The following is a 19229-nucleotide window of genomic DNA, read 5'->3' as shown; positions in this document are numbered from 1 at the left end:
CGCCCTATTGCCGGTAAGGGCGTTCAGAGCGGGGCCGCGCTGCGACCCCGCTCTGAACCGCGGCGGTGCCGGGTGCCGCGTGTAGCCCGGGACCGTAGGTATTAGCGGGCACGGTCCGATCGCCGTGCCCGCTAATACAGTAATCAGATGCAGCTGTCAAACATGACAGCTGCATCAGATTACCGGATCCAGCATCTCCCTGCTGTCTAGTGGCGGAGATCGCTCCTCCGGATGTTATCCCGGAGAAGCGATCTCCGTTTCTGAAGCCGGCCGGGGACTGCTCCAAGATGGCGCCGTCCCCGACTCGGCACTCGTTTGTTTCCGGCTGCAGCAGCCGAAAGCAAACGAGTGTCGATCTCATGGATCTCTGCAGCATATCTATGCTGCAGAGATCTCAATGAGAGATCAAAGTGTATATACTAGAAGTCCCCTAGGGGGGCTTCTAGTATATGTGTAAAAAAAATAAGAAAAGTGTTGTTGTGAATAAAAAGCCCCCTCCCCTAATAAAAGTCTGAATCACCCCCCTTTTCCCAGGTTATAAATAAAAGTAAATAAATAAATAAATAAACAAACATGTTTGCTATCGCCGCGTGCGTAATCGCCCAAACTATTAATTAATCACATTCCTGATCTCGTACGGTAAACGGCGTAAGCGCAAAAAAATACCAAAGTGCAAAATTGCGCATTTTTGGTCGCATCAAATCCAGAAAAATTGTAATAAAAAGCGATCAAAAAGTCGAATATGCGCAATCAAGGTACCGATAGAAAGAACACATCATGGCGCAAAGAATGACACCTGACACAGCCCCATAGACCAAAGGATAAAAGCGTTATAAGCCTGGGAATGGAGCGGTTTTAAGTGACGTATATTTGTTGACAATGGTTTGAATTTTTTACAGGCCATCCGATACAATATAAGTTATACATGTTACATATCGTTTTAATCGTAACGACTTGAGGAACGTGCATAACAAGTCAGTTTTACCCCAGGGCGAATGGCGTAAAAACACATTTCCCCCTAATAGACAAAATGCGTTTTTTTTTTTCAATTTCACCACACTTTGAATTTTTTTCTGGTTTCGCAGTGTACTTTATGCAAAAATTCAGCCTGTCATTGCAAAGTACAATTAGTGACGAAAAAAATAAGGGCTCATGTGGGTTTCTAGGTGAAAAAATGCAACTGCTATGGCCTTTTATGCACAAGGAGGAAAAAACGAAAACGCAAAAATCGAAATTGGCTCTGTCCTTAAGGGGTTAAGGACCGGGCCTGAAATGGCCTTAAGGACCTGTGTCACTTTATTCATTAATAACTCCGGGATGCTTTAACCTATCCGGCTGGTTCTGAGATAGCAACATGTCTACTTTATGTTGGCAGCATTTATTAAACTATATTTCATTTTTTTTAGACAATAGAAAGCGTAAAACATTAGCAGCAAATTTTCAGTAAAATTTCAAAAACAGATATTTTTAGGGACCTGTTCAGGTTTAAAGTGTATTTGAGGGGACTGTATGTTAGAAAGCCCCACAAAGCACCCCATTTCAGAAACTGCACCCCCAAACTCTGCAAAAGCACATCCAGAAAGTTTTTTAACCCTTTAGGGGAGTCACAGAAATAAAAGCTAAGTGTGTAAGAAATTAGAACATTTTAATTTTCTGTGCAGAGATTTTATTGTAATCCAATATTTTTCATAATTATAAACCTATTACCAGAGAAATGCACCCCAATATGTATTGCCCCGTTTCTGCAGTTTATAGAAATACCCCATATGTGGCCCTATTACGCTATTTGACGCAACCACAAGCCTCAGATATAAAGGAGCGCCTAGTGAATTTCAATGGCTCCATTATATTTGGTCATTTCTGACTGTACCACTTCAGGTTGGCAGAGGCTCTGGGGTGCCAAAACCTAAAAAACACCCCTAAAGGGACACCATTTAGAAAACTACACACCTCAAGGAATGTAACAATGGGGTACGGTGAGCATCTGGACCCCACAGGTGCTTCACAGATTTTCCGAACAATATGGCGTGAAAAAAGACAAAAGTATTTTTTACACTAAAACGTTCTAGCCTTCATTTTTCATTTTCTCAAAGGGATAAAAGGAAAAAAAAAAACACAAAACATGTAGCGCAGTTTCTCCCGAGTACGGAAATACCCCACATGTGGACATAAAGTGCCAAGCGGGCGCAGGACGAGCGTCCAAAGGGAAGGAGCGCCAATTGGCTTTTGGAAGCTGGATTTCACTGGAATGGATTTCAAGGGCCACGTCGCATTTACAGAGCCCTCGTGCTGCTAAAACACTGGAAACCCCCCACAAGTGACCCCATTCTGGAAACTACACCTCTTAAGGAATCTAGCAAGGGGTGCAGTAAGCATATGGACTCCACTGGTGATGGGCACAAATGTGGAAAAATGTGACGTGAAAATGAAAATTTTCATTTTTTCACTTTCACGGAACAAATGTGCCCGTCATCCAGGGGTCCATATCCTCACTGCACCCCTTGAGGGGTGTTGTTTCCAGAATGGGGTCGCTTGTAATGGGCTCTGTAAATGCGACATGGCGTTCATCATCCATTCTAGCCAAATCCAACCTCCAAAATCCAAATGGCGCTCCTTACCTTCGGAGGCTTGCCCTGCACCCACATGGCGCTTTATGTCCACATGTGGGGTATTTACGGACTCGGGGGAAATTGCTCTACACATTTTGTGTTTTTTTTTTCTCTTTTAACCCCTTGTGAAAATGATAAATTCAAGGCTAGACCAACATTAGAGTGTAAAAAATGTAATATTTCATTTTCACGCCACATTGTTCCACATTTGTGCCGTCACCAGTGGGGTCCATATGCTCACTACACCCCTTGTTACATTCCTTGCGGGGTGTAGTTTCCATAATGGGGTCACTTGTGGGGGATTTCAACTGTCTTTGCAACACAGGGGCCTTTTAAATGCAACATGGCCCCTCGAAATCCATTCCAGCCAAATCCAGCCTCAAAAAACCAAAAGGCGCTCCTTTCCTTTGGAGGCTTACCCTGCACCAGCATGGCACTTTATGTCCACATGTGGGGTATTTCCATACTCAAAGGAAATTGCTCTTCACATTTTGTGTTTGTTTTAATCTTTTAGCCCCTTGTGAAAATGAAAAAATCATGACAAGATCAATGATTTAGAGTAAAAATTTCAAAAAAATTACACTAAATGTTGGTCTAGCCTTGATTTTTTTTTTTCATTTCTACAAGGGGTTAAAAAAATAAATAAATGCAAAACGTGTAGGGTAATTTCCCCTGAGTACGAAAATACCCCACATGTAGACATAATGTGCCATATGGGCACAGGGCAAGCCACCAAAGGGACAGAGCGCCATTTAGAGGCTGGAATGGAGGATGGAGGCCATGTCGCAATTACAATGCTCCTGTGCTGCCAGGACAGTAGAAACCCCCCACAAGTGACCCCATTCTGGAAATTACACCCCATAAGGAATCTAACGAGGGGTGCAGTGAGCATATGGACCCCACTGGTAACAGGCACATATGTAGAACATATGCCGTGAAAATAAAAAATACAATTTTTTTCATTTTCACGTCCCAAATGTGGCCGTCACCAGGGGGCCATATACCCGCTGCCCCCCTTGTTAGATTCCTTATGGGGTGTAGTTTCCAGAATGGGGTCACTTGTGGGGGGTTTCTACTGCCCTGGCAGCACAGAGGCTTTGTAATTGCATCATGGCATCCTCTAATGGGAATGGCGGCCATACCTATTTAGCTGGGGAAAAGGGACAATTCTAATTTATTTGGGGGTATTAAAGGGAACCTGTAACCCCCTGTGCCGGGGTGACAGGCTCCCGACCCCCTGTTAGAGCCCCCTATACTCACCTAATCCCGCCGGGTCCCGCTTCTGGAGGTGGTCGGGTGATGAAGATCTCAGCCGCTGCAGCCCGGCGCGCGCGCTGAGAGATGAGTCCAACACCCATAGAGAATGACGGAGCGCTGGACTCTCCTGTCATTCTCTATGAGCGTTGGACTCATCTCTCAGCGCGCGCGCCGGGCTGCAGCGGCTGAGATCTTCATCACCCGACCACCTCCAGAAGCGGGACCCGGCGGGATTAGGTGAGTATAGGGGGCTCTAACGGGGGGTCGGGAGCCTGTCACCCCGGCACTGGTGGTGACAGGTTCCCTTTAAGCCAATTATTAGTTTATAAGGTTGAAAATGACAGGTGTCCATCAAATTCAACCTGTGTTGATCCAGAGGAAGGCAATAAAAACCCTCGTAAGGCAGACAACAGTAGCCTCATCAATGGGAAAAAATTCCTTCCCGACTCCATAATGGCAATCAGAATAATCCCTGGATCAACGTGACCCCTGAAATAGGAATAAGGGACAGAATTTAGATAATGTAGAACACCGATGACGTGTGGTACGCCTTGAAGCGATCCTGTATGCAGAGGCCGGGGTGATCAGGACAAGCGTCACACTGGAAAATGGCGTCCTTCCTGATCCCCCTGTTACACCACACTCTGCACTTCTTCTGGGGTCTCCTGTTTTCCAGTGTGGGGGACGTCACCTGGAAAATGTTGCCCTGGTGCGATCCGGGGTCCTTCATATCCAGAAGCGCTGGGTCCACTCCATGGCTGCTAAATATTAGGGCTCTGTTAATGCTTCTGATATTTTCGGATCCTGCCGCAAGCTACAGTAGCTCAGGCAGCGAGGGACCAGAGGAGGGGGTGCTGGTATAAGAGTTATCCCCGTACAGGTGGTAACCTTTATCCAGCAGTGGGAAGATCAGTTCCCGAACGATCTTCCCACTAACTCGGAGGATGGGGGGGCATCTGGGGGCTGGATTCGGGTGTCCCTTCCTTCATACACTCTAAGGGTACGTGCACACTGCGGAATGGCGAAGGATAACCCTTTCTGCATTCCGCAGCTGGCACCCACCGGTGGACTGATGCGGGCGCGCGTCTGCGTCCGTGTCATAGACTCCATTCTATGCACGGGCGGAATCCGCTCTCCGTCCAATGTGTTCATTCTTTGGACGGACGATGGAATCCACCCATGCATAACATGGAGTCTATGACAAGGGCGGAGACGCACGCCTGCATCAGTACGCCGGCGGGTGCCAGCTGCGGAATGCACAAAGGGTTATCCTTCGAAGCTATTGGCTGATCTGAACTGATCAGCCAATAGCAGCGATCGTCGGCATGGGGGGGGGGTTAACAACCCCCCATGCTGAAAGGGAGAGATGGCCTGCAGTGTATTTCAGCAGGCCATCTCTCCCGATCGCATGCGGCCGGTCCGTGGCGCCCTCTTAAAGGACCTGCGTACCGGTACATCATGGATCCTTAAGTGACAGTGATCCATGACGTACCGATACGTCATGGGTCCTTAACAGGTTAAGGACGGTGCCCATTTTCGTTTTTGCGTTTTCGGTTTTTCCTCCTTGTGTTTAAATGGCCATATCACTTGCATTTTTCCACCTAGAAACCCACATGAGCCCTTATTTTTTGCGTCACTAATTGTTCTTTGCAATGACAGGCTTTTTTTTTGCATTTGATACACTACGAAACCAGAAAAAAAGTGTGGTAAAAAATAAAAAAAAAAACGCATTTCTTTTATTTGGGGGAACTGTGTTTTTACGCCATTCGCCCTGGGGTAAATCTGACTTGTTATGCATGTCATGTCATTTTTTGCGCCATGATGTTTACTTTCTATCGGTACCTTGATTGCGCATATACGACTTTTTGATCGCTTTTTATTACATTTTTTCTGGATTTGATGCTACCAAAAATGCACAATTTTGCACTTTGGGATTTTTTTGCGCTGACGCCGTTTAACGTGTGAGATCAGGAATGTGATTAATTAATAGTTCGGGCGATTACGCACGCGGCGATACCAAACATGTTTATTTATTTATTTATTTGTTTACTTTTATTTAAAACCTGGGAAAAGGGGGGTGATGAAGACTTTTATTGGGAGAGGGGGCTTTTTACTATAAACAACACTTCTTCTTTTTTTTTTTACACATATACTAGAAGCCCCCCTAGGGGACTTCTAGTATATATACTTTGATCTCTCATTGAGATCTTTGCTGTATAGATATACAGCAAAGATCAATGAGATCGGCACTCGTTTGCTTTCGGCTGCTGCAGCCGAATACAAACAAGTGCCGAGCCGGGGACGGCGCCATTTTGGATGAGTCACCGGCCGGCATCAGACAGGGAGATCGCTCCTCCGGGACAACGGGACAAAAGTGCAAAAACGAAAATCGGCTTTGACCTTAAGGGGTTAATATAAAACTTGATATTGTTATTGAATTTGAACCAATACTATTTTAATCTTACCTTTTACTCTTTTAGTTTATGTTTGACCTTACATCTCTGTATCATTGTCTATGACAACTTGGTTACATGTTAAAAATAAAAAATAATTAAAAAAAATAACTAATAAAAGCTGTTAAAACAAGGCCTGTGGACCAAATTTATCAAGGTGTGTAAAATGTAAACTATCAAATGTCAGGCACATTTTTGTCTCAGACAAAGGAAACCGCTCACAGCTCAGACTTCATCTCCTAAAATTGTCTGTAATTTATTGCTATCTGTCTGGGACAAAATGTGTCCGATTATTGTCTCAGATTAATTGAAATATCTAGGCCATTGTGTTATCACACCTATACAGCTCAAGAGATGGAAAGCTATAATGGATTTGCCAACAGCAACTGCTATTTGAGTATTCATACACCACCATCTAGAGAATCTGTCAGCCATGAGACACTACACTAGAAGCAATTAACCCTTTGAGGACCAGGCCCAAAATGACCCAGTGGACCGCGCAAATTTTGATCTTAGTGTTTCCGTTTTCCCCTCCTCCCCTTCTAAGAGCTCCAACACTTTCAGTTTTTTATCTACAAGGCCATGTAAGGGCTTATTTGTTACAGGAATAGTTGTACTTTGTAATGGCGTCATTCATTCTACCATAACATGTATGATAGAATTCCAAATATATTATTTATGAAGATATAAATAGGTGAAATCGTAAAAAAGAATGCAATATGGTAACGTTTGGGGGGTTCCTGTGTCTACGTAATGCACTATATGGTAAAAGCGACATGATACTATTCTCTATAGGTCAGCCCGAACACAACCACATGCAGGTTTACAGAGATTCTCTAATGTTATATATTTTTTTTAAATGAAATCCTTTTTTTTGGCAATTAATTATAAATAAAATGGGCCTATTGTGACGCTTATAACGGTTTTATTTTTTCACCTACAGGGCTGTATGGGGTGTAATTTTTTCCGCCATGATCTCTAGTTTTTATTAATACCATATTTGTGAAGATCGGACGTTTTGATCACTTTTTATTAATTTTTTTTTATATATAATGTAACATAAAATCGGTAATCCGCGCACTTTTTTCCCTCTTGTCGTGTACGCCGTTTACCGTTCGCAATGACGCTTGTTATATTTTAATAGATCGGACAATTACGCACGCTACGATATATTATATGTTTATTTGTTTATTTATTTTTATATGTTTTATTTATATAATGGGAAAGGGGGGTGATTTAGACTTTTATTGGGGGAGGGGTTTTGGGGTAGTGTGTTAGTGTTTTTAACTTTTTTTTTTTACACATTTGAAGTCCCTTTAGGGGACTTTTACATACATTAGTTTGATTTCTGAACTGATGAATGCTATGCCATAGGCATAGCATTGATCAGTGTTATCGGCGATCTGCTCATTGAGCCTGCCTGTGCAGGCTCAGTGTAGCAGATCGCCGATCGGACCGCACGGAGGCAGGTGAGAGACCTCCGGCAGTCCGTTTTACCGATCGGGACCCCTGCAGTCACACTGCGGGGGTCCCGATCGGTAAGTGACAGGGGGCGGCGTTTAAGGAGTTAATGACACGCGGCAGCGCGATCGCTGCAGCGTGTCATTGCCGGTGAGGTCCCGGCTGCTGATTGCAGCCGGCCCCCACCTGCTATGAAGCGCGCTCCGCTCCGGAGCACGCTTCATAGCGGGAGAAACACCCAGGGCGTACAGTTACGCCCTAGGTCGTCTGGGGACAGACTTCCATGGCGTAACTATACGCCCTGGGTCGTCTAAGGGTTAAGGGGGTTGTCAAGCGAAAATATTTTTCTTTCAAATCAACTAGTGTCATAAAGTTATATAGCTTTGTAATTTACTTCTATTAAAAAATCTCAAGTCTTCCCATACTTATCAGCTGCTGTGTGTCATGCAGGAAATGTTATTTTATTTTCAGTCTGACACACTGCTTTCTGCTGCCATCTCTGGCCAAGACAGGAACTGTGTAGAGCAGGAGAAGTTTTCTATGGGTATTCATAGAAAACCGAGACAAAGTTCCTGTCTCGGCCAGAGATGTCAGCAGAGAGCACTGTGTCAGACTGAAAATAAAACATTTCCTGCATGACATATAGGAAATAATAAGTATTGGAAGCCTTGAGATTTTTTAAAAGCAGTAAATTACAAATCTATGTATTATTTTCTGATATCAGTTGATTTGAAAGAAAAAGATTTTCGCTGGACAACTCTTTTAACATTATTATTGAAAGTGCAACTCCCACATCACTGTGCCAGCCCTAAAGGTCCTATTACACAGAGAGATTAGCTACCAATTCAGACACATATCTCTACAAGTAAAAGTATGTGCACACTAAAGAATACGGGCGAATTCCGAAGCTTGCCCCTATGCACCATATATATAAATGTGATAAGGACATTTTAAGTGTTTCTTCTGCACCAATGTAGTGAAACTTAAAATTACAACTATTTAAATCCTGTATTGCTGTAATTGTAAAAATAAGGCTATGATGTTATTTTACTGGACGTTACATTAAATGACGTCCAGTAAATAATGTATGAAATAGAGAATTCTGACCAATTATGGAATTACATTACTTCTCAAAAAGTAATCAATAAGTTATACAAACTGCAAAATGGTGCCATTAAAAATTACAACTTCACTTAAAAATAAAGAAAATGGCTGAGGCATTAATGTGCAGATTTCATGCAGGGGAAAGAAGTTACTGGTTACCATAATGTACCCTCGTGAAATTCATCAGAAAAATTGACTATCCTTTGGATAAAGTGATCATGATAGAGTAGTCATTTGATGCATGGAATTATACCTATATGTATAATTTTTGCATCTTCTAGTCTATTGTATGTGTATTGGATGTACTTTTGGTACCTGGAAAAATTATAGTTTGATTGTCTGCTAATCATTTAATAATACTTGTAATATTATTAGAAAGCACCACTGTTATATTATGTGTTTGAATTTTTTTAGAGTTCCACATAGCAGATACATCATATACCAAATCTCATAACAGTAGTTTATGGTTTCTTGGCTTACCTCCTTAACATATGTTTCCTTCTCATTCGTGGCATTAGGGTACAATAGGGTAGTCCCCTGCAATTGTCTCTTTAGCCTGCTTCCAAGACAAGCCCCTGGAGCAGTACTAACTGTTCAGCCAATCACTGGCTGAGATGGGGCACCATTGTCATTAGCTAAGTGGGCAGGTCCTGCTCCCAGAACTCATCTCAGGAGCAGGCTAAAGAGAAGAATGATGGGGGATCAAAAGCAGAAGAACAGTTGCTGCAGTAGAAACAGGCAAAGGTCCGGTAATAGATATGTATATATATATATATATATATATATATATATATATATATATATATATATATATTGTGGTCCATTTTCGCACCATCCCAAAATTATATAAAGCACTGGACAACCCATTTAAGATTATTTAAATTATTTTTTTTTCCAAAGAAAACAAAAGAGAATCCGTTTTTTAAGTAAGCATTTTTATTGTTAAAAATAAGATGTGGCATTGTTTTACAATATATTCTATACACAAGCAAAAGATACTGTATCATTTTGTTTGGAGAGAATCTACTTGTTACTAGTATTGCATTTGTATTTTCACAGAAAACAAAGAATACAATATACTGTAGACTGTAGACTTAAGCCAATTTCAGAAGTGAAATACATGTATTTCCCATATACAGTATTAAAGCTACAGGTTTAATCACCTGAACATTCAGATCCCTAAGATAGCTGCATTTTGGATCATTAGATCTGCAATCAAGTTGAGTCCTGTGTCTGTAATACAGCCACAATAAGCCTGCATTAATCTGAAACCAGTCTGAAAATAATGCATTATAAATGATACACATCAAAGACTATTACCATGCAATATTTGCATAATATATATAAGCTTGTCACATATACCTCTCAGCAGTTCTAATTTTTAATGCAAGTTTTTTAGTTCCAACTAGTTATAGCCTGTCAGAAAATGGGTTTTACTTCATATGTCCTGGAAACAACAAGATGTTCCTGGTCTAAATTGTTATACTATTCCAACTATCCTGGGAACAACAAGGGGTTCTTAGTCTAATTTGTTATGCAATTCAAACTTTCTAATGGACAACAAGGGGTTTCTGGTCTAATGTGTTATGCTATTCCAACTATCCTGGGAACAACAAGGAGTTACTGGTCTAATTTGTTATGCTATTCCAACTTCATTGGGAACAACAAAGGGTTCCTGGTCTAATTTGCTATGCTATTCCAACTTCCTTGGGAACAACAAGGGGTTTCTGGTCTAATTTGTTATGCTATTCCAAATTCATTGGGAACAACAAGGGGTTTCTGGTCTAATTTTTTATGCTATTCCAACTTTCTTGGGAAAAGCAAGGGGTTTCTGGTCTAATTTGTTATGCTATTCCAACTTCCTTGGGGACAACAAGGGGTTCCTGGTCAAATTTGTTAAAATTTTCCAACTATAATGAAACAACAAGAGATTCCTGGTCAAATTTGTTAAACTAATCCAACTATACTGAAGTTATTCCAACTTCCTTGGGAAAAGCAAGGGATTTCTTATACTTGTCCAACTAGGAATGTTGGGAGGTATGTGAGTATAACATTGACACAATGCTATAAAAATAATGTTTCATGGATAAGGTGTTTATATTCATGCAACACATAGTATTGATATATGTGGTATACAGTATAAATTCACTATAGAATTTTGGTATAATGCACTATATTCCCATTGAATAATAAATGGCCAATTAAAAATTTACGAATATTTACCCTTACAAAAATACATATACATTCTATATAGTTTATAACATAGAAATAATGCTATGATTCATTTGATAGACTAAGGGTCATTTTACTTTACCAAATTTCTCATCCGAGAACGGCGCTCGTTTACAATGCCTTTCCTAAGCATGAGAAATCGAGCTTCCCAAGTGTACGAACAAACCTTATATCGTTCGTGCAGTCCTGGTAACTGACAGCACAGATATGTATAAATTTGTGCAGTCAGTCTCCAGATCACAAATAGTGTATACTTACCATCCATGCTGTTTGTGATCCCGCATCTGGCTTCTACAGTTCTCCGCCCACCAGATGTATCTTTAGGCCCTGCCTCCTCCAGTTGTCAATCATTCCGGATGAAGCGTCGGCCTCAAGTTACTGCAGGGGCCGGAGGACTGGAGAAGCCAGATGCTGGATCACAAGCAGCATTTATGGTAAGTATACACTGCTGCTTGAGATCTGCAAAAACTGACAGCATGGATACATGCATATCTATGCTGTGAGTTTCCCTTCATCATTATACGCCACATATAACGCTGTAACCCACAGGAAGATGTGCGGCCGATAGCGTTAATTTTAAAGCTTGTTCAAAAGACATAATCAGCCAAAGATCAGGTTTACCTGTACTCAGCTTATCGATGTCCCTTTTACATGGCCCGATTATCACCCACAGGAGTGTTTCTAGCAACACTGCTGACTGATAATCAGCCCTTGTAAAAGGTCCTTAACATGTATGTTAGCAGCTGACAGCCTTCAGCTTCTGAAGATTGCTCTCTCAAAAGTTAACTGACATGCTTTTTCACAGAGAGATTAAGGCCGTTGTTTGTGTTTTCTTATTACAATGCACCTATGACATACTCACAGTAAAGACCAGCAAAGAAAAGAAACAGGTATTAAGTTTTTTTTGTAGAGAATTTAAATTCATTTTACAGTGAAATGTCCTTAGTCTGGCGGGGGGGGGGGAATAAAAAATGTGTACTCCCCTGAATCCCTGCCCACACAACACCACCATCAGCCCCCTGCCACCGTCACTGCATTTCCTTGTATTGAGGCTATGAACAGGAAGTGCTGCACAGGATAATCAGACACTGTTGCAGCCATGGCGGTGGGGGAACAGGGCAAGTAAGTACACGCTTTTGAAAAATAATTTTTACCCAAAACTGAGAACTCTGTAAAAGAAGTTTCACAGACAATCCCTTTAAGCAATAGGCTATGTTCACTGGTGTGGCTCTTGTGGATTTGTAGCAAAAAAAAAATAATCTAAAATTGCCAATAATGTTGTACATTGCAAGGTAATAATGTTGTTGTTGTTTTGTTTTGGGTTTTTTTTTACAGCAGATTTAACCCTTTTCAACATGTAGAATGAAACCTTTTGCAAATATGCAGCAAACTCTGCAGGCTTGTTGATTTGCTGAGGTTTCTCACCATTCAAATAAATGAGGAGAAATGCAGCACTGGAGACCAGATGTTACTAAAAAATTACTATTTGGGTTTTTGGCACGCATTAATATAATGCAACTTTTAAAATAGTATTTTAAGAACATTTTCTAACCCTTTTTCTTAATTTAAAAAAAAAAAAACTCCTGTGGAGGTGTGCAGGTACTCCTAATACAAATCTTATGCAGATCTGAGTGATTTAATAAAAACTTTCTAGTGTAGTTCAGCCAATGGAGTAGACTGCACTGCCGTGCCCTCTAGCCGTATCTTGGGATCATAGCAGGTCTCAGGAGTGAGACTGAGTGCAATCAGTAAGTTCTGACATGTCTTAGGACACTTTAAGGTTTGGCATATTAAATCTCACTATTAGTAAATTCCCCTTATATTTCTACATGGTTGGAAACTACCAACAAATCCTAAGTTACTTCCTTTAAGCTCTTTCCTCTTTTTAGTAAACTACTCTGTGACACTATGACATATTAAATTATTTTTTTTTTTTAAATTACCCTTTAGGTGCCTTCACACATACCACATTCTGGCAGATTTCATATTGCACGTTTCTCACAGTGAATCCACTGCAATACTGATTCAAATTAAAGTCTGTGGCACTCCATTCCCGATTTCAATTCCGCTGCAAGAATATTGTGCTATACATTGTGCTATAGACAGTGAAACACAGACATGATGTCAACAAGCATGATGTCAGGAGCTAAGTAGTTAATTTTTAAAATTTATGGCACTATACATTCTTGCAGCAAAACTTAAATGCGTTGCTAGAATGCAGGGTTATAGACTATAATGATACCAAGTATAACAGCAGATTTGCTTCAAACTTGCAGCAGGAGATCCGCTGCGAACTTATTACATGTGAAGGCACCCTTAAAGAGGACCTGTCATCCCGGCTTCCGGGGCACAGCCCGCCCCACCCCCCGGTGGAGCCGTGGGTAAGTATCCGAGGCTCCACTGGGGGGTCTGGCAGGCTCTGCCCCGGCAGCCAGGGTGAAAGGTTCCCTTAAAGAAGCAAGCTGTCTTAAGAATATCTTCTGTTGGACATAATGCTAACTAAATATTTGTAAAAATTAAAAAGATATAAAACTTCTACACAATGGATCTTGCAGAAATATCACCTTTGGAAATAAAGCCTCTTGAAAGTAAAACAATATTCAGACAGCTACAAGCTGAATAATTATAAAAAATATATTAATATAAAAAAACATATTATGAAGCGTGAATTTAAGCATAAAGTGAATGTCCACCGTTTAGCATAATTTCATTTTTCTGACATGAGTTCAATCCTTTTGATGCAGAGATCCAAATTAAGGGTCCCTTCACACGTACCGGATCCGCAGCAGATTTCCTGCTCTGAATTCGTAGCGAAATCCACTGCGGATCCAGTGCCATTCATCCCTATGAGAGCACATACTTGCAGCGGGATTGACATCCTGCTGTGAGTATGTGAGTTAACCCCCCGCCGCTGAGAGCATACATTATCTGCTCAGTGCCGCGGCTGCATGTGAGGCTCCTGGCTGCAGTCCCGCTCAGCCAATCAGTGCTGCCGTGCACTGATTGGCTGAGCAGGACGGATGGGAGCCTCACGGGCAGCCGCGGCGCCAGGCAGGTAGGACATTCACTTTAAGATAAAGGGAATGTATCACCTACACTTTTACTAATTAAATAATAAAAACATTCTTTTTTGCTAATCTCTTGTTGATATAAGGGTCATTTTTAATATATTGATAAACATTGATTTAGATAATAGGTAACTTTGATGACACATTTCCTTTAAGCAGAGCTAAGTTCTATGTTTTCTAATAATAGGAATAAGAAAAAGATTAAAATGTTAATATTTGCATTCTGTTGAACACAAAGCTATATAGTGTAAACAAAATGACTGCTAACTTTATACGGCTATGTTCACACATAGTTTTTGGAAAGCATTGTAAGGTGTAAAACTGCTGTCCAATTTTTGATCTGACACCTGGATGAAATCTATCCCAGAAAACGGGACAAATGTGAACCTGGTCTAAACCAATTGGTGTGTTTTACAATGCCATGATATTACACAACTACTAGTACTGTTGAAGCACTGTATCTTGCTATTAATAAACCCATGTGACATATTTACGCAGACAACCACAGCTTTAATGATTCACAAGGGATCTTTTGTTGAGTGCCTTTTTCTGAGGATTCCTGTTGTGAGCAACACTTAAATACCCAACACGGTCTAAAAATACCTTACAATAGGATGCCCAAAATGGTCTAAAATATAACAATTGTTCTATTAAAGAACATAAAGCAACTAAATACTGCAAAAAAGTATGATGTGGCCTACAGTAAAGTTATGGTTTCCGACCTGTTCAAAACTTCAGAATTGAACATAATAAGGGTGATAATTCTTGTAATGGGATTGTAGTATTTGCTCATAATACCCACTCTCATATTTTCTTTTGCTTTTCTGCAAAATATAAAGAAGAGATACAAAATAATATGAGTATGAACAGTAATAGTAAGAGAACATTTGTCAAAATCAATGATAGTAACAGACACAACCTGTCTTTCTTCTGGAGGACAGGTAATCTGCATACTTTTTTCCCATGAAGCATTGCCTGAGAAATAGGTCTCTATACCACGGATCTCTCCAATGAGGTAGTACCACTCCTGAGCTGCATCTACCTTGTTCTGTACTGATGAAGAGCAAGAACTCTAGAACAACTGACTACAGATGGGTGACTCTTCCTTTTCTAGGAGACTCTGGTTAGGCTAATATGAGGTCATTTTTCTTCTTCTGTATCATAAAAATGCCATTTTAATCTTCCTCTTTAATTTCATAGAATTTAACTGTATTAAATTTGGCATATCATAACCAGGAACAAAATTATTTCCCAGAATGCTGTTAATAAGATAATAAATTATATGTATGTATATTTGTATGTTAAAAGGTCCAGCTTACCCTACAAAGCAGGAAACTTGTCACAATTAAACAATACAACAACAAAACTCCAACGATTATGAGTAACGCCCATTTGTATATGTCGGCTTCTTCTGGCTCCATGGATTGCGCACATTGTTCTGTTAAATCTGAGAAATAAAAAAAAGCAATTGTGTTACAACTATTGACTAATATGATCTATTGTATCTAAGAGATGTATTGTTCAATAAAATAATGTATTTGCATTAGTGTTTTTTTTGGTGTAAGAAAACACCTACCGCTGATGTAAACAAGAGTAGCATTGCCTTCAGTAGCCCGATAAGGAGGAGGATACATGACTTCCATCATACAAGTATACAACCCAGTGTCCTCTGCTTGGAGCCCTGAGATGTTCAAAGCAACTTTGTGTGGACTGGGTATACCTAAACAATGGATCTTGCCTCCAATAACTACAGGTTCATATGTAGTATTGAATGAGAAAACACAAATCTCTGATACATGGGAATTTGTTTTCTTCAGGACACTGAAACGAATTTCTTCCACCTTTCCAAAAACACTATAGTTACATATCAGTGTGGCCTCTCCATGCCTGTTTGCTACCAGCACAGCCGGCTGGGTCACCTGTGTACCTGTGATAACAAAAAGTAAATCAACATTTTAATCAGAATATGAAATATGTACATTATAGCATAGATTTAGTGAGTTCAAAATACTGTGAATAATCACTAACATCCAAAAATAAATATTGCTAGAAATATATATTGTTTAAATGGGTCATAACTGAAAGCCAAAATGAAAAATTAATAAATTATATCAGATAGATAGATAGATAGATAGATAGATAGATAGATAGATAGATAGATAGATACTTTTTGATAATAAAAAAAATTCTGAAATAAATCACATTTAATAAACCAAATATTACATTGGATAATAAATGCCACCCAAACATATCAAGCTTCCTACTTCCACCTACCTTCTAACATCCTGGTGTAGAAACAGATACTTGCAATGAACACTTGTAAAAGCATTGTGTCCCTAATATGAGTTGTAGAGTTTTAATGAGAACTGTTTAAAATATTTTAGCACCATATAAAATCTATTGCATCAGTCCATCCATGAATCTTTCAAAAACTCCTGGATATCTGAATGTTTTATGAAATAGGGTGCTGTCAGGAAATATATAAGAGTCCTGTGACTTCGAAATGAAGGTTAAGGTTTACACATCTGCATATATAACCTGAAAATCAGAAACCTATTCATTGTGTAATGTTTTGGGTTTACAAGAAAGGAAGTTGTAGGTTGGAACCGTTACGTATAACACGAACCACATTAAAAGCAGCAAAATTCTGTGTGACCAAAACATGCCTGTTGGGATGGAAAATAATGATAATTTTACACAATTTATATTTTGCTTATTTTATTCTAGGAACCTCATTTAATATACACGAGCACACTATCTATAAGGTTAACACTTTTTGTGCCAATGACTGCAAAATAAGAAATGACCTGATGACTACAGAGAACTGGTTGTCAGGGATAAGAGTGTTATCTGCCAGACGTGAATTGCTGTATTTACTTATATCTAATGTTGTGCAATAAAATTAATCCTTGAGTTGTAAACTTCCATAAGCTACACTAAGTTCCATAATTACGCAAGCCACCTGGTGCAATGTACAATGAGTGGCTTGTACACTATTCTTTTACAGCGGCAGGTAGCATAGTGTTGCTCATATCACCAGATTTTCCAGGAATAATGTTTTCATAGCACAAGTGGTTGTTTCTTTTTAATTCACTTACCGTGTCTGCCAATGTTTATATAATAGGGTGGACATGCATGCTTAGTCTTGTTTTTCTCTCTTCTACACCAGGCATGTGGAGGGATCTATGGTGTAGTAACATAGTCACATAGTTAATAATGTTGAAAAATGACAAGATTCCATCAAGTTCAACCTACAGAAATCCTACTGATCCAGAGTGCCTCATCACAGGGAGAAAATTCCTTTCAGACAGCAATGGCAATCAGAATAATCCCTGGATCAACGTCCTATCATATGTCATCTAGTGTCCATAACTTATTATATTATATTTTTCAAGTAAAGCATTGAGGCCTCCCTTGACCTTATTAATCAACCATGACAACATCATGTTGGAGAGATTTCCATGGCCTTACTGCTCATACAGTAACAACAACTTACAACCACCAGTTGGATCAACTTCGTAGCCTTGGCACAGGAATGGAGACTCGTCTTGCCAATAAAAGCACTATTTTATTGCAAAATTAAGATAAAAGCTGACACAGCTGAGCAGGAGCAACGCATTTCAGTGATCTGGCGTCTTTCTCAAGCTCATGAGCTTACAACTGGGGGTTGTTAGTTAGTTCTCACTACTGAACCACACCTGCTTTCCACTTACTGAGTATACTATATTAGGTTATGTTCACACTGTGTATGAGTCCGGCCGCATTTCGTACGCCGCCGTACATCTGCGGCTGAAACTACGGGCGTGGGAAAAATAGACATGCGGCCGGATGCGCACGAACTGCGAACATACGCTTGTAGTACAGTTATGCTTCCCTAGCTTGTTTCGAAGCGATCTGAAACAGGTCATTTACTTGGAAATCTTCGCCCAGCCCCGTAAATCACACAGAACCTTTTGGATCGAAAAATCAAGTTCAATTTGGCTGAAATAAGTACTCCGTACCGGACCACATGGAAATCCACGGCCGTGAGTTTCAACATTTCCGTCCTCAAACAATGGTCTTGTTCATTTTTCACGGCACCATATGCGATCCAGCCGTAAGCTCATACGTAGTGTGCATTGTGCGGGCGTATATCGTATACTTTCAAGCGAACGCATCAACCTCAAAACTACGTGCATATATTCGCGGTTCGCACTATGGCCGGAATCATACGCAGTGTGAACATAGCCTTATAGTGCGCCCCTGTTGTTTATGTATGTCTGTCTATTTCCTGCTCTTACAGTAAAGAATCCCCATTTGTGCTGATGCTGAATCCTTCTTTTTTCTTGAAGTAGAGGGTAACCCCTTGTCATGGTTACAGACCTGGATGTAAAAAGATCACTAGAAAGATCTCTGTACTGTCCATTCATATATTTGTACATTGTGATTAGATCACCTCTAAGACGTCTTTTTTCTAAACTACATAGCCCCAAGCTTGATAACCTGTCCTGGTACTGTATCCCACCCATTGCCTTAATGACCTTAGTCGCCCTCCTCTGCACCCGCACCAGTTCAGCTATGTCCTAAACTAGCAGACTCTGAAGCGGCAACATTTTCTTTGCTTCTCCAAGGAAATGATAAAAATCACAATTACAGTATCATCTACCAGATACTTCATTCACTTCAGTAAATGTGTATTAAAGTAGAAGCCTGGAAAACTAAAATAATAATAATAATAATAGTAGTACAGAATATAGTGACACTATTCCTTATGTGTCTTAGCCAGATATATTTGCACAGTTGACCTTGTGAAATGTGGGTGATAGTAATACTGCAAAAGCCATCAATGGGTGCTTCACCTTTCCCTTATGTTGGGGTGCAGCTGATGATAGTACTTACTGAGTTCACTTTTCACCCCCTGTATTTTATGCTGAGTGCTACAGTATGTAACACCATCCTCACTGCAATTACTGGGAAATGCCACCACATCCTCAAGCAACCATGGAAAATACCAGACAAGTAGTGGGTGAACACATAACGCAAACTCTTACAAATGCCTAGCAGTG

The 19229-nt window shown here is 40.3% G+C and overlaps 1 protein-coding gene across 1 annotated transcript; it reads right to left on the bottom strand.

Annotated features, from left to right (window-relative positions):
* Positions 1-14246: 14246 nt before the first annotated feature.
* On the bottom strand, positions 14247-16664 carry CTLA4 (cytotoxic T-lymphocyte associated protein 4). Its single transcript, XM_069985252.1, has 4 exons — positions 16459-16664; positions 15761-16111; positions 15504-15631; positions 14247-15008 (listed from the first exon to the last, which is right to left on the bottom strand). The coding sequence occupies exons 1-4, from the start codon at positions 16511-16513 to the stop codon at positions 14919-14921; spliced, it is 624 nt and encodes a 207-aa protein (XP_069841353.1). The 5' UTR covers positions 16514-16664; the 3' UTR covers positions 14247-14918.
* Positions 16665-19229: the final 2565 nt, after the last annotated feature.

The sequence above is a fragment of the Dendropsophus ebraccatus genome, chromosome 9 (genome assembly GCF_027789765.1).
Source record: "Dendropsophus ebraccatus isolate aDenEbr1 chromosome 9, aDenEbr1.pat, whole genome shotgun sequence".
NCBI classification, from domain to species: domain Eukaryota; kingdom Metazoa; phylum Chordata; class Amphibia; order Anura; family Hylidae; genus Dendropsophus; species Dendropsophus ebraccatus.
The sequence above is the reverse complement of the archived record's forward strand: the minus strand, read 5'-3'. Positions and strand labels throughout refer to the sequence as shown.

Excerpts from the sequence above, each read along its gene's own strand:
- CTLA4 (XM_069985252.1), bottom strand. The coding sequence starts at position 16,513 with ATGCTTTTACAAGTGTTCATTGCAAGTATCTGTTTCTACACCAGGATG. Across the intron at positions 15,632-15,760 it reads TACTCTTGTTTACATCAGCG|ATTTAACAGAACAATGTGCG; the intron begins GTAGGTGTTTTC and ends TTTATTTCTCAG. Across the intron at positions 15,009-15,503 it reads CAAGTTTCCTGCTTTGTAGG|AAAAGCAAAAGAAAATATGA; the intron begins GTAAGCTGGACC and ends TATATTTTGCAG.